A 14,066-nucleotide genomic window follows, 5' to 3' on the forward strand; every position below is an offset into this window, starting at 1 on the left:
TTCATTTCAAAAATAAGCTTTGAATTTAGATGGTAAGGCATATATGTTTTATTTCACATGACTTCAGGGTAGAAGTCAAATGAAGAAACATTTCTATGGAAACTTACCCTTTAAGAAGCCAGTATATGCAAAGAATGATTGATACCCCCTGAGGGTGTGCCATATAATAGGTGACTGATAACATACAGGATTTAATTCTTAGAAGAATTAAGAACAGATATCACCCATTACATTGACCTACTTTGTAAAGTGAACAATAGAAGCCTCTCTCAGAATTAGTATTTGCCTATTAATGTAATCAGTGTAGCCTTCTCAACATAAAAATGTCCTTATTCTAGAACATGTCCTTTTTCTAGAAAATGTCCTTATTCTAGAACATGGAAGCGTACGGCAAATACAACGGTTGAAAGCACTGAAAAATATTTGTAAAACATCTGTAGTGCTCACATTATGAACTTTAAATGTAATACTTTGAAAACCATCTTCATAATTTTTTTGTTCTAACAGCTTCCTTTTTAAGAAAACATTTTAAAATGGAACTTAATGTGCAAAATAAGTTGTGTAAAATACCAGTATTTGGGTGGTGGAGGATATTGGCATATTATATTGACCTGGGTTGATGACTACTGGACTATTTTAAGATACCTACTTCCAAAACTTATTTTATTCTAGAGGACCACTAAAAATCAGAATTACAGCAATCATTTTAATTTTTCTACTTTCCTTGTTAAGGTCTTCTGCTTACCCAAAGAATAGTGTATATCTTAACATGACTTTTAAAGGGGTATCTTGATCCCCATCACAGATTTTTATCTATGAATAGAAGGATTGAAACCCTATTTGATCCCTAGCTCTTTGCTGAAAAGTGCATAAACAGGAATCCTGAATTTATTATATAGACCTCCTCGCATTATATAATCGAAGCAAAGGGAAACCAGCGATGGAGTAGAGGTACGTAGACTAAAGAGATGCTTGCAAATGATGGTACCTAGGGATAGTCACATTTTCTTGTTGCCAAACTCAGTCAATATAATCACAAGTCCAGAGAAGAGCTAGTTAATTTTAAATTCCCCGAGGTCCTTTTACTGAGATGGAAAAGCACAAACAGTCAAGGAAAACCAAAGAGGGAGGGGTGAGGGAAGGGGAAAGTGCATAAAGCACTTAAGATTTTTTAAAAGTAGGTATGATAAGCCACAAGAAGTTTTTAAGACTACTAATAACCATAATTCTATTTTAATCAGCTATTTAGCTGGTACCTACTGCTATATCACCTAGTGTGACATTTCGGAATTAATGGAACAATGAAGGAAGCTGTACACTGGAGGTTCCAGGTGGTCATGGAAGGTAGGTTACTCTTAAAGTTTGAAATTATAAAGTGTGAAACTCTGGATGAGAGGGGAAGGGGAACCTGGACTATTTTTAATTTTTTTTGAGACGGAGTCTGGCTCTGTCGCCGAGGCTGGAGTGTAGTGACGTGATCTTGGCTCATTGCAACCTCTACCTCTTGGGTTCAAGCAATTCTCCTGCTTCAGCCTCCTGAGTAGTTGGGATTACAGTTGCACACCACCATGCCAGGCTAATTTTTGTTGTTTTTTTTTTTAGTACAGACGGGGTTTCACCATGGTTGGCCAGGCTGGTCTCGAACTTTTAACCGTGTGATCTGTCTGCCTTGGCCTCCTAAAGTGCTGGGATTACAGGCGTTAGCCACCGCGCCCGGCCAGGAACCTGGACTATTTCTTTTTGTCTAGCATTTATTGGCTATCTTGTGCCAGATACTTGGATGAAAATGTAAAGATAAAAATGGCCAAGGTTTTTGCCAATGAGAAACTTAGGCTGTATGTGATTGTACCAGATACTGGTGACCAAGAAAAGCACCAACTATTATAAGACACAAAATAGTGAGAACTTAAATGAAAAGGTGATTGTAATTCCCAGAAGCTAGTGAGCAAACGAATGGAAAGTTACAGAGAGGAGGTAAAAAAGGCATTCTAAGTGAAATGAAAAAGTTGGGAGTGGCAGCATGGATACGGTATAAAGGTCATAGTGCACTGGGCATGGTGGCTCACGCCTGTAATCCCAGCACTTTGGGAGGCCGAGGCAGGCGGATCACCTGAGGTCAGGAGTTCGAGACCAGCCTGGCCAACATGGTGAAACCCTGTCTCTACTAAAAATACAAAAATTAGCCAGACGTGGTGGCATGCACCTGCAGTCCCAGCTACTTGGGGGGCTGAGGCAGGAGAATCGCTTGAACCTGGGAGGTGGAGGTTGCAGTGAGCCGAGATCACGCCATTGTACTCCAGCCTGGGTGACGAGAGTGAAACTCCATCTCAAGAGAAAAAAAAAAGTCATAGTGCTTTGAAGGTTTGGCAAAAAACTAAATACAGTTTGGACGTGAAGTTGGATGGTAGGGTAGACATTGATAGGAGAGACTGGAAGTTCTACCGGTCTCTCCTTATTGAGGGTGGGTGTTACAGACTTTGGTAATTTATTAATACACTTGTAAAATCTTAATAGCATAAGAATAAAAATCATTAGTGATCATGTAAATACATGAAACATTTAAAAAATAATCCAACCAAATATGTTACAACTTTGTTTTTATCCAGGTTTCCAGTTTATGCAAACTTCTGTGAAAATGAGCTTTGTTATTGGTGAAGACATTGGAAATTTTACCAGCCAAGAGAGAGTTTCTCTCTTATTCAGGGTAAGATGTAATTGCAGTGTGCTAGCGCTGGAAGGGACCTGTTTTACATGTTATGTACGTTACACATCAGCCCTCCATGTCCTCCAGTTCTGCATCCTTGGATTCAACCAACTGTGGGTTGAAAATACTGGAGGTAAAAAGACAAAAAATAACAATGAAACAACAACAAAAATACACAGTATAATAATTATATTTACATAGCATTTATTTTGTATTAGACATTATAAGTAATCTAGAGATGATTTAAAGTATATGGGAGAATGTTATGTAGATTATATGGAAATATGAGGGCATTTTATTTAAAGGGACTTGGGCCTGTGGATACCAAGGAATAACTAAGGTAAGACTGAGCGTAAGTGGCCTGTCCACATTTTGTTAAATATCAGATTATTGATTATTGATCATCAACATTTTCCCGCATTCATGCAGTACAGCCTCTGAAAACATGGTTGAACATCGTATGGAATTTTTTTTTTTTTTTTGAGATGGAGTCTCACTCTGTCACCTAGGCTAGAGTGTAATGGCGCGATCTTGGCTTACTGCAACCTCCGCCTGCCCCACCTCAGGTTCAAGTGATTCTCCTGCCTCAGCCTCCTGAGTACCTGGGACTACAGGCATGCACCACCACGCCCGGCTAATTTTTGTATTTTTAGACGAGACAGGGTTTCACCCTGTTGGCCAGGCTGGTCTCAAACTCCTAACCTCAGGTGATCCAACTGCCTCGGCCTCCCAAAGTGCTGGGATTACAGGTATGAGCCACCGTGCCCGGCATAATTTTTTAACTATTTGGTTACGACTAATTTGGATAATGTAGACTGCATGCAGCTTTGATTTGTGCCACTAAGAGTGGGCAAACTGTCTTCCTTTTTGTGAATCAGTAAAAATTTTCCCTCAACACGTGTTTGACAGTTGTCATTCACTGCTAAGTTAAGGCATTTGGTAAACCACACAGCCTCTGCATCCTTCCTAGCGACAGCCACAAGGTGGGCATGGGAGGGAAAATGCTCTTGTGAATTGAACTGGAGGCAAGCCCCACTTTTCTTTAGAAAAACATGTAGATCAAAATAACTAATATTTTCTTCCTTGCTCGATTTCTGTGCCTTCCATGGTACATCAAAATAATAGGACCAGTAATGGCCACAATCCTGTTGACTGCTGGTATCTTCCCCCCCAATATTTCTTTAAGCATTTCTTAAGCATCTAGCTTGTGCTTTGTTATATTTAATAGATTTTCTTAAAGTATTGTACGAATTAAGACCAGAAATAACTTCATTTTCCTAGAAAGGGATAATTTCTCCCGGAGAATAAATCCTGAGGATTTAGTTAGATGCTGTGGGTACTGTATTTTAAATAATATTTTAATGGGAGCAGCTGATTGACTTTCAAATGGATTGTTTACATTAATAGTAATTCTGCAGTTATTTTTCTATTGCATCAGTCTGCCAGACAAGTTCCATGTGCATATTTAAATTCAGAACTAATTATACTTAAAAATTTAAACCCTGCATACTTCCCCAAAAATGTTTAGGGCAGTTAAAAACAACTCTTTTGGAAGATGACTCACATTTTAAGAAATGAGAGAGCACCGTCAAATGATGAATGCATTTAAAAAATAATTTGCAAAGTGACAAAATCCCTTAGTTTTAAATCTTATAATGACATTAGCTGTTACAAGAACTCAGTATTTTCTGCTTTTTAATGGGATAGTAATAAGGTTGAGGTTTTTGTTAAGGTAAGTTTACTTATCATTAAACTCTATACTTATTACTACAAGGAAACTCTTTCCAAGTATGTTAAACACTAGGTTTTATAATTCTTTGCCACACTGCCAATAAATTCTGTTCACATTTTAAGGATGACAAGTCCACTATATGTAACACGTAAGAATGCTATCCTGGCAGTAGACACAGGGCCAGAATAAACTGGCAAGTTTTCATTCCATACAAGTGTGGGAAAAAAATGACTACAACTTAAACTTTATTTACTTGATTGAGAGCTTATTGCACATGAAGTGTTTTATGTGGTTGATCTTAACTTCGTTTACATTGACTTCTTTTCTATGCTCAAGATTGTTCAATTGCTGCTGCTGCCGTTGTGTTTTCTTTCAGGATCGAGGTGGGTACCTTCATATAATATCTTCTTTTTAATTTCTTCTCTGGCAATTCTTTCCTGGATTCTTTGCTTTGCATAATTATACCTACAATGAAACCTTGGAAGAAAAGAATATGAATTATTAATATAAAGTCCTACAGAAATTAATTTATGAAATTTCTCTAATTCACACAAAACTTAAATACAGATGACTACCCTGAGACTGAAAAATATGTTCTAATTTATAGTGCTATTTTTGGGCAGTTTTGGTGTCAGAATACCTATCAACGCATTCTTTTTTTATTAGGAAAAAAAAGGATGTCTATATAACAATTTGTAAAGTGATAAAATCCATTAGTTTTTAAGTCTTCTGATAGCATTGGTTATTACAAGAAACAAGTACTTGCTCTCGTTTTTAACGGGATAATAATGCTATGTCTACATAAAATGATTTCTATCACCTTAAATAGCTCACTGTAGAAATTCATGTATAAATGGAACCATATAGTACATACATATCATACTCTTAGGTCTGGCAAATATTTGAGGTTCATCCACATTTTATATTCACTCATCAGTAGTTGTAAACACATTCTTAAAGTAGCATTTTCAGATATGAATAAGCAGGGATGAAATAAGTATTAGGGTAAGGGAAATGGCTGAGGCTTTCCTAAGTGAAGTGTAAAAACCACAGCTTTCTTTTTAATGGGATGTCTAATATGCATTTATCTGTTCAAGCATTTTAAGACAGATTTCCATGAAAATGTCCTGAAAAATCAAGATTCTTCATTGAGGGTGAGGATCTCCCAATGGGAGACTGCTCTGAAAAGAGCATGTGCTTTTTGAATTAGATAACCTACTATAATCATGGATGTTCTTGAATACTTAGCAAACATACCAGCATCCCAAAGTCACCAAGATAAACCCTCCTACTCCAACATCACATGATCTTCTAATTCTACCTGTCAAAAATAAGCATAACAATCAATTAGAATATAATTACATGTTATATACATTACTCCGTCTAGAAAAAAATAGTTCATTACGTAGAGAAATGCTTTTTTAGTACATAGAGAAATAAAAAACACAGATACTCACTAGTGAACAAAAAATGTCCAAAGCCAGCCACAACAGATCCTAATGAACCATACAATATTGAATGCCGGGCGCAGGGAGTATTTTCAACATCTAAAAATCCTAGGAGCTTAAGGGACTAGAATGAAAAAAAAAAGAACCTAGATTGAGTAAGAAAGTATTTCATTTTGGGGTGCTTTGGCAAAAATGACAATACACCGTTTCTTTTGTTGTAGTTGAGGGTTTAAACTAGAGTATGTGCCACGTGACAACCTAAATCAGCTTGCATTGTCTTTGTCCAGCTTTGGTATGCAGTCTGAATCTTTAAATCCGAAAACCTTACAAATTGGACCAGAAAACCCTTAAGCAGTAGGGTAACTTGGAGCTGTATCTTAATTTGCTAATCAACTGACTTGGAAATAGGAGAATTCATTTTATGAGCTCTTTAAATGAGTTTATTTGGGAATATGCCTATCATTGGAATTGAAAGCAGCATAGCTTGCTTCAGTAACTCCAATAATTTGGGAAGCAGAAATGGAAAAAGTAATTTGAGTCATGTTTGCTTATGTAGTGCCGTTTAAAATTCCCCTAGTAATTACCTTTCATATTTTATTAACTAGGTTAACATCAACTGTGGTTGTAAGAGTAAATGTTTCACCTTAAGATAAACATGGGCAATATATTAAACTCTAGTCTGTTTTCTTGCCTGTGAAGTGAGGCTGCACTTGATTATATTTGATTCTTTGTTCGTAATACATGGGAACGACAGCTAAGTGTGGTGAAAAACGCGGGGATCCAAAGAGCTGGATTTTTATCTCAGATCTGCCGCTAACTTTTGTATCCTATAGGCTACTTTTATTTCTATGGTCTCAATCTATAACATGAATGGGTTGGGTTAAATGACTGAAGTTCCTTCAAGTGCTAAAATTCTTTTTCTACAGTCTTCATTGGATTTATGTATTTCTTATTCCTAATATGTTTAACTGGGATGTCTGTCACTCTAGGGCGGCAAGACAGACATTTAAAAGTAACAGTCACACTGCTGAACTGGCATTTCTGTTAACACAGAAGTTTAGAAAACTCACGGTAACTGTTACTTGATTTAAGTGTATATAAAATTTTCAGTAAGGCTGCTTTTAAAAGGAACCACTGTCCATTTAAAGGTTTCATAGTTATCTTCAATGGGTTAGTATTGTTTGGGGCAGGACATTAAACTAGAAGGGATTCTATAGGATGAGGTGATACCTAGAAGGTAATATATTGTAAGGCAAAAGAGATTAGAAGAAATGGGGAAAGGATAGTAAAAGGCAAGTCAGATTAAAGGTTGAAACATGAAGATATTCTCAATTGTATTTCTGCCTATGTTTGCTTTTTTGGCTCAAGCATCTGTTGGAAGAGACAAAATGTGACTTGGTTCATAATAAAGCAAAAATTATTTACTCTCAGATCATTCTATTCCATTTTTTCCCTCTCCCTGTCTGGCCCCGTTCCCACCCGCATGCCTAACATAGGATTGCTTCAAAGCTTTGCAGTACAGTTCTTCACATTACCAAGAGGTTGGGGGATTTCATTTAGCAAGACGACTTTTTCCTATCAGCTTGAGAGCCCAGGGGACATATGATCATGTGGGTAGTGTTATGCAGGTGAGGAATGCTGGACTTAGCGCTCCAGTCCGGGACTACCTCTAAACTAGACTATTTCCCCAAGGATGGGATGCTGGGGTCAGAGCATTAGTACCAGTTTGATGTAGTCTTAGGTGCAAAGATGCAAGTGTGAGACCAGCTTGTACCACAGGATAGAATTAAGTATTTTCTAGTCCCACTCTCAGATTCTGATTTAGAATCACTGGAATCTATGTTTAGAAAACTCAAGGTGGTTTTTTCTGATGACTGTCATATTGGGGAAACACTGCTTTAGGAAATTTTATTTTTTTAAATAAAAGTAAATTTGCAAACAATAGGAAAATAGCTCAGCTGACTTTAAAGGCAAATATCTAAATAGAAGCTACACATCTTATTTAAAATAGTGCCTTCTGAAACAAACCCAATCCCCAACAAAACTCTGGTCTAAAATAATAGTGGTTGATCTCATAACTAAGAGCTGCTGGTGGGGGAGGTAGGTATTAGTGCCAGGCTCTCTACATGTTTTGTAATTCTCTAGCCTCTGTGTGAGATTACCTCTGAAACAGGCTCGGGGACTTAAGAGGCTAATAATAAGTGTTGGCAGGAGTGGAGGCAGAAGTCAGTTTCACCGCAAAGCCTATGACATTTCCATTGTGCCAAACCACATCATTAAGAAGTAACCAAGGCTGGAGGGTTTGGTGGGGAGCTTTCCAGTTGTCACATATCTAAGGAGTAATACGACTCAGTACATAAATCCCTGCAATTTCTATCAAAACAGGAAGAATACGCAACGACTTGAGCCTGTATACCTTTACAGTTAAGTACACTGAACTGTAAAATGCTCAGAAGTGGAGATGAATAAAGGATCCCAGGCATAACTCCCTTTGAAGTATTCTATTTATATACGGAAATATTCTGTTCATAATATACGTGCCTTTAACATTTCTCTTCTATTCCTTAAGTAGCCTGCATACTTAAGATTTAACTCTTTGCCACTAACAAACGGGAACCCTTAAAAATAAATTAAGGAAATGTCAGACATTTTTTAAGCTTAGATTTAGAAAAGCAGCTTTACCAGCTCACCCTGATCAATCTAAGGAAAGCTCAAGAGATTTCCAAGCCAGAATGTCAATAATGTATAGAAATAGATCTGATCAAATTAGAGACAGTTGATTTTCCACCACTAAATCTGCTTCAGTGCCCGTATTTGTCTTTCCTCTGGTTGCAAAGGATGAATTGGCCCTATTCCTATCTAATGCTAGTCTTCCCACTTGGGCACTTGATTCCCCTCTCGCATACTCAAGGGCTTGGCTTCTATAGCTACCCCTTTCATTTGCATCGTTAGTTTTTTCACTTGCAATAATTTACTATCAGCCCTCTTGGCCAGGTGCAGTGGCTCACCCCTGTCATCCCAGCACTTTGGGAGGCCAAAGTGGGTGGATCACCTGAGGTCGGAAGTTCGAGACCAGCCTGGCCAACATGGCAAAACCCTGTCTCTACTAAAAGTACAAAAATTAGCCAGGAATGGTAGCACATGCCTGTAATCCCAGCTACTCAGGAGGCTGAGGCAGAATCGCTTGAGCCCAGGAGGCGGAGGTTGCAGTGAGCCAAGATGGCACCACTGCACTCCAGCCTGGGCAACAGAGCAAGAAGACTCCATCTCAAAAAAAAAAAAACCCAAAAATCCTCTATACACCCCTCTCCTCTCATCAGCCGCCTAAACCACCATCCTTTTGGGGCAAAACTTCCTGAGTGTAGGTGGGCTTTTCTACTTAAAACCTCCCATTCTCCCTTTAACTCGAGTGAGGCATCTATCCACTGAACTTCACTTGACACCAGTCAAGACCTCTAAAAGACATCCACTGCAGTCTAAATCCGCATCTCAGCATATGTGGCACAAATTATCATTTGTTTTTGAAACTTTTTTACTTTTACTTGGCTTCAAATACGTCTCCTGGTTTTCTATTTCATTGACATTTTTGTTGCTGTTCCCTCCTCTACAGACCTGATTCTGAAGTGCCACTCTTAACTCCTTTGGAATCTAGTCTCTTCCTAGGTATCTCAAGGCTTTCAATTAAATGCCATTATATGATGACTCCAGATTTCTAAATCAAACCCTAATCTCTCCCAAGCTTCAGCTTCATTCATCTGCTTAATGAATGACACTTTCATGTATAAAAAGCACCTTGAACCTCGTATTTGCAAAATATATTTTCACCTCCAAACCTTCCTCTTAATGGCACACTACTCAACCAATTTTCAGACCCAAAAACTAAGAGTCATCCTTGATTCCTTCATCAAATCCACGTCAAATATATTAGCAAGTCTGGAAGGATCCACATTCTAAATACATCCTGAGCCAGACCACTGCCCACCAACTTCATTGCTAATACAGGTTGAGCATCCCAAATCTGAAACTGATACATCAAAAGACAATGTTTTTTTTTGAATTGGGAAGCTCAACCTGTCCTATCAAATTACCATCTATCAACAGTACCTTTCAGATCTTGATTCTACTCATAAAAATGGGTATCAGATGACTATAATAAGTCCTCTGTAGCCTCCGATTATGCTCAGAATCCTTACCATTGCTCCAAACGCCCTACATGATCCCATGCTCTTTCATATCCCACTCTTGTCCACTAGTCCAGGTACAGTGGCGTTGCCATTCTAACAAGCCGAGATGGTTATTACCGAACGAACACATGCTGCTGCCTTTCTCCTGGATCTTTGCATGACTGGCTCAGTAGAAGTCTTGCTTATTGATTCCCCCAGTAGAATGTCAGCTCCTTAAAGGGATTTTTCCTGTCTTGATCAGTCTAGTACCTCGTTCAGTGTCTAATACTCAGTAGGTACTCTGTAAATATTTTTTGAATGGGTGAATTAAGAATTTACCTGAATGTGAATTTACCTGTATGTACCAAATTTCACATTTTAAAGTTTCTTAAAGGACAAGAATGTGGCAGAGGACAGTTTTTAGGGGCTAGTTCTATCAAGGTATGCCAGCTTGGTAACTCCCATTTTTACTTTAGGTTTGCTAATTCTTATAATAAAATAATCCTCCCTGGGTTGTGCTGGAATGATCACTGACAAATTCTTTAAAAAAAAATAACCACAGGCTTCCTTTCTGACAGCACCTTGGGCTGTTAATTCGTCATAGCTTCTATTAATTTAATTAGCTTTTTGATGGGCTCTGATAGGTACTACTGTTTCATGAGCAATTTTTGTTTTTTTGGCCTCCCACCTCTGACTGTGCTCAGTTTGAGGCTTATAACTATCTTCATTTCAACAACTACAATATTGTTTTGCTACTTACTGATGGGCCAGTTAAATAGGTCAATGTTGATCCTCTTTTAAGTTTTTTTTTTTAATTTCCAATGGATTAAACCACCTTTATGACCTTTAAAAACAGCAGTTATCTCCTACCAAAAGTCCCATTCAGGATTCCAGTCTTTATCACAAAACTGAATCTAGGATTTACTGTGTGTATGCAAAGATCTTTTTTTTTTTTTTAAACACTAAGCTTATTCCAGATGGGCAGTGTATGGGACAGTAAAAACAGATAAGGCACCAGTAGTACGTAAATTGACAACCTGTTGGATATTAAGTATGAAAACAATTTATACAATATTTGTTAATATTAACCATATGATCTGATGTCATGGCCAAATTTGGATGGAAGCCCACCAGAGAAGCAAGCAAGAGCAAGAAGTGAGCAGAATTTCCAAGCTGGGAGAATATCTTAAGTATATATTAGGAGCCATTTAGCACACAGTGGGTCTTCTATAAATATTTGCTCGTGATTAGCCAATGTTACGATCTCCCTAGTTTATATTAAACTTTTTTCCTCTTGCATTATCCTTTTCTGAATACCTGTTCTGCCCTGAGGATATAAATTGGGTTCCCTGCTCTTAATAAGGAGCCCAGGAAAAGAGGAAGACAAGATCATTTATTACCTTCCAATATGATAAATGTAACGACGTACAAGATGCCTGGGAAGATGGGGAAAGTACGTAAGTCAGCTTTGGTGAAACACAGGAGCCCTTCCAGGGAGAGCGCTTGGTTTAGCTTTACTATACCAATAATTTGGGTTTTATCCTTAAAGAGATAGGATGGGCTGCTACGACTGGATGTTAGGCAGAGGAATGAAAACTGTCCAGTTTACAGGCTGGAAAGCGCCAGCGGACAATAGTGGAACGTGGATTCAGGAGAGTATGGAGACAGGGACACCAGCTAGGGAGGCTACTGGTGATGGGGAAGAAATCTTAACCCTTCATCTCATCGTAGTACAATCAAGTCATCCCTCAGCAATTACTCCTATGTTAAATGTGATGAATACAACGTGTTAAAGACAAGGCACCTGTCCTCAACGGAGCTTTAATCTCTACTATTAGCCTTTACTAACAAATTACAGTGCAGTGCCCTTAGCAGCAAAATTTTCTCGCCAAAGATTCAGTATTGTTAGCTTATTTCATAATGACCTGTAGTAAGTCATTAGTACTACTGGTCCCCTCCTCCCCCTAGTTTTGGTCAATTTTGTCCCGGCCACTTAGATTAAAATGTTGGAGGCTTGGGATAAGGACTAGGAACAGTTAAAATAGTTTCAAGCCCATGGGTGTCAGAGAAGCCAGTGACACGTGCTCCGGGCCTAGAAGCTCCGCGGAGAACGTCCTTACCCACCGCCCACCCGCGGCGCGCGCCTCGCCGACCCCCAGGTTACCTTCCTCTCCTCGGGCTCAACGGGCTCCGGCGCGGCGGCCATGAGGACTACTCCGCGACTCCACCCGCCCTGCACCGCCGGGGTCGCGGAAGCAGAAACCCGGCTGGCCGCGCCCCTCCCCGTCCCGCCCCCACGCGCCGCCGCCTCCCGCCCTGTCCCGACGCGCCGGCCGCCATTTTAGGGAACGTTCCTAACGCTCCGCAGTGGCCGCACGGGGCCGGGCTGTCATGTCCTTTGTTCCGTCGAACGGGTCACACTTTCTTCCCAGCTCGGCACACAGCCTGCAGGGGCGGGAGAGCGGAAGGAGAAGGGTTCGGAAAACAAACCGGCTCCTAGATTCCTGGCGAGGTGAGGGCGTAACCGAGCCAGACAGCCCCGCTTCCCGCGCCAGCCCCCTGCTCCGCCCCAACCGCCATTTCTAACCGTCTCCGGGGCGCGTGCTCACATGCACGAGCCTCGGGCGCGCGCCGAGGGGCGGGGCCGCGGTGGTGGGAGCGGGCGCGGAGCCGCTGCTTTGTCCTGCGGGGTGGGCCCCACCGCGGGGGTCGGCCCGGCCCCAGCCCACAGCCCGCCGACCCGGAAGGCGCTCCGCGCTGGCTCGGCGGCCCTCGTCCCCTAAGTGTCCTTTGTCCTTCCGGCCACGGGACGAGCCCTTGGTGCCGGGGCAGCCCCACTCTGCAGCAGCAGCCATTTAGTCCCCAGCGCCTGCCTTGCGCAAATGGGGCTCCCACGTCCACCCCACTTCCTCCCTTTTATAGTTTCATTACCAAGTGGCTTTAACATAGAACCGCGCAGTTCGCCTAAAGGAGACTGGGGACAAAATGGAGGGAGCAGCTCGCTGATGAACATGCGTCAGCACGTTGGTGTCCGCGGAGAGGGCGCGCGTGTGGCGAAGTCTTCCGGCGTCCCCGAAGGAAAAATGCCTCTGCAACGTGCATTTTTGATGTGAAGTCGTGTTCCACGTTTCACTCCTCCCTAAGACTGCGACATAACGTGAAACAAAATACTGCATATTGCCGAGCTCAATGGAGAACGCGTGCATGCAGGGTCGAGCCCATTTTTCAGCCATCAAAATAATACAATGCAATTTTTTCTAGTATTTGTAATTTTTCCCTTTTAACCTTGTGCCTCCTTTATGTACTTTTACATTTCACGTTTAGGTTATATGTAACCTAAGGGCACTCCTTAGGAAACTGGACTTGTAGAATATGTCATTGTGCAAAGTCATGCTGCTTCGAATTATGCTGCTCGCTGGCACACAGCAAGCGCTCAGTGTTAATGATGTCGAATTCATATTAAGTACTTGTTCATTGGGCGTTTTCTTACTCCGTAACGACCTTACTTGCATGCCCATTTGATACCTTTCTACAATCCCAGTAAAATACACAGTTAAGGTTGTGTATTTATGTGTCACAGTTTCTTTTTTTTTTTTTGAGGTTTTTTTTGCGGGGGCGGGGGGGGGGGTTTGTTTTTGTTTTTGAAATTGTAGTTAGAAACTACATACTGTGCCGGGCGCGGAGGCTCACGCCTGTAATCCCAACACTTTGGGAGGCTGAGGCGGGCGGATCACGAGGTCAGGAGTTCGGGACCAGCCTGGTCAACATGGTGAAACCTCGTCTCTACTAAAAATACAAAAATTAGCCTGGGGTGGTGGGGGGCGCCTGTAATCCCAGCTACTCGGCAGCCTGAGGAAGGAGAATAGCTTGAAAACGGAAGGCGGAGGTTGCAGGGAGCCGAGATCGTGCCACTGTACTCCAGCCTGGGAGAAAGCGAAACTCCGTCTGGGCGGGGGGAGAAACTACATACTGCTCTACTGTTTGCTAGGGAAAAGAAAAAAAGTCACCCTACTGGTGAT

General features: G+C 40.9%; 1 protein-coding gene across 4 annotated transcripts; it reads right to left on the minus strand.

Moving 5' to 3' along the window:
- Nucleotides 1-2,891: 2,891 nt before the first annotated feature.
- COX20 (cytochrome c oxidase assembly factor COX20) lies at nt 2,892-13,399 on the minus strand. Of its 4 annotated transcripts, XM_055373913.2 has the most exons (5): nt 12,635-12,663; nt 12,212-12,492; nt 5,894-6,008; nt 5,694-5,757; nt 2,892-4,913 (listed from the first exon to the last, which is right to left on the minus strand). In XM_055373913.2, the coding sequence occupies exons 2-5, from the start codon at nt 12,251-12,253 to the stop codon at nt 4,778-4,780; spliced, it is 357 nt and encodes a 118-aa protein (XP_055229888.2). In that variant the 5' UTR covers nt 12,254-12,492; nt 12,635-12,663; the 3' UTR covers nt 2,892-4,777. The 4 variants fall into 4 exon arrangements, 2 of the variants coding, with proteins under 2 accessions (XP_055229888.2, XP_055229896.1); XR_008674808.2 differs by lacking the exons at nt 2,892-4,913; nt 5,894-6,008; nt 12,635-12,663 and adding an exon at nt 12,979-13,399 and having other exon boundaries at nt 4,949-5,757; XR_010134066.1 differs by lacking the exons at nt 2,892-4,913; nt 5,894-6,008 and having other exon boundaries at nt 4,949-5,757; nt 12,635-12,968.
- Nucleotides 13,400-14,066: the final 667 nt, after the last annotated feature.

The sequence above is a fragment of the Gorilla gorilla genome, chromosome 1, assembly GCF_029281585.2.
Source record: "Gorilla gorilla gorilla isolate KB3781 chromosome 1, NHGRI_mGorGor1-v2.1_pri, whole genome shotgun sequence".
Lineage (NCBI taxonomy): Eukaryota > Metazoa > Chordata > Mammalia > Primates > Hominidae > Gorilla > Gorilla gorilla.

Bases quoted from the DNA above. Each gene is read 5' to 3' on its own strand.
- COX20 (XM_055373913.2), bottom strand. From the start codon at position 12,253: ATGGCCGCCGCGCCGGAGCCCGTTGAGCCCGAGGAGAGGAAG. The intron at 6,009-12,211 runs GTAACCTGGGGG...TTTTCATTCTAG, and splicing joins TTGAGCCCGAGGAGAGGAAG to TCCCTTAAGCTCCTAGGATT. The intron at 4,914-5,693 runs GTATGTTTGCTA...TTTTCTTCCAAG, and splicing joins TTGGTGACTTTGGGATGCTG to GTTTCATTGTAGGTATAATT.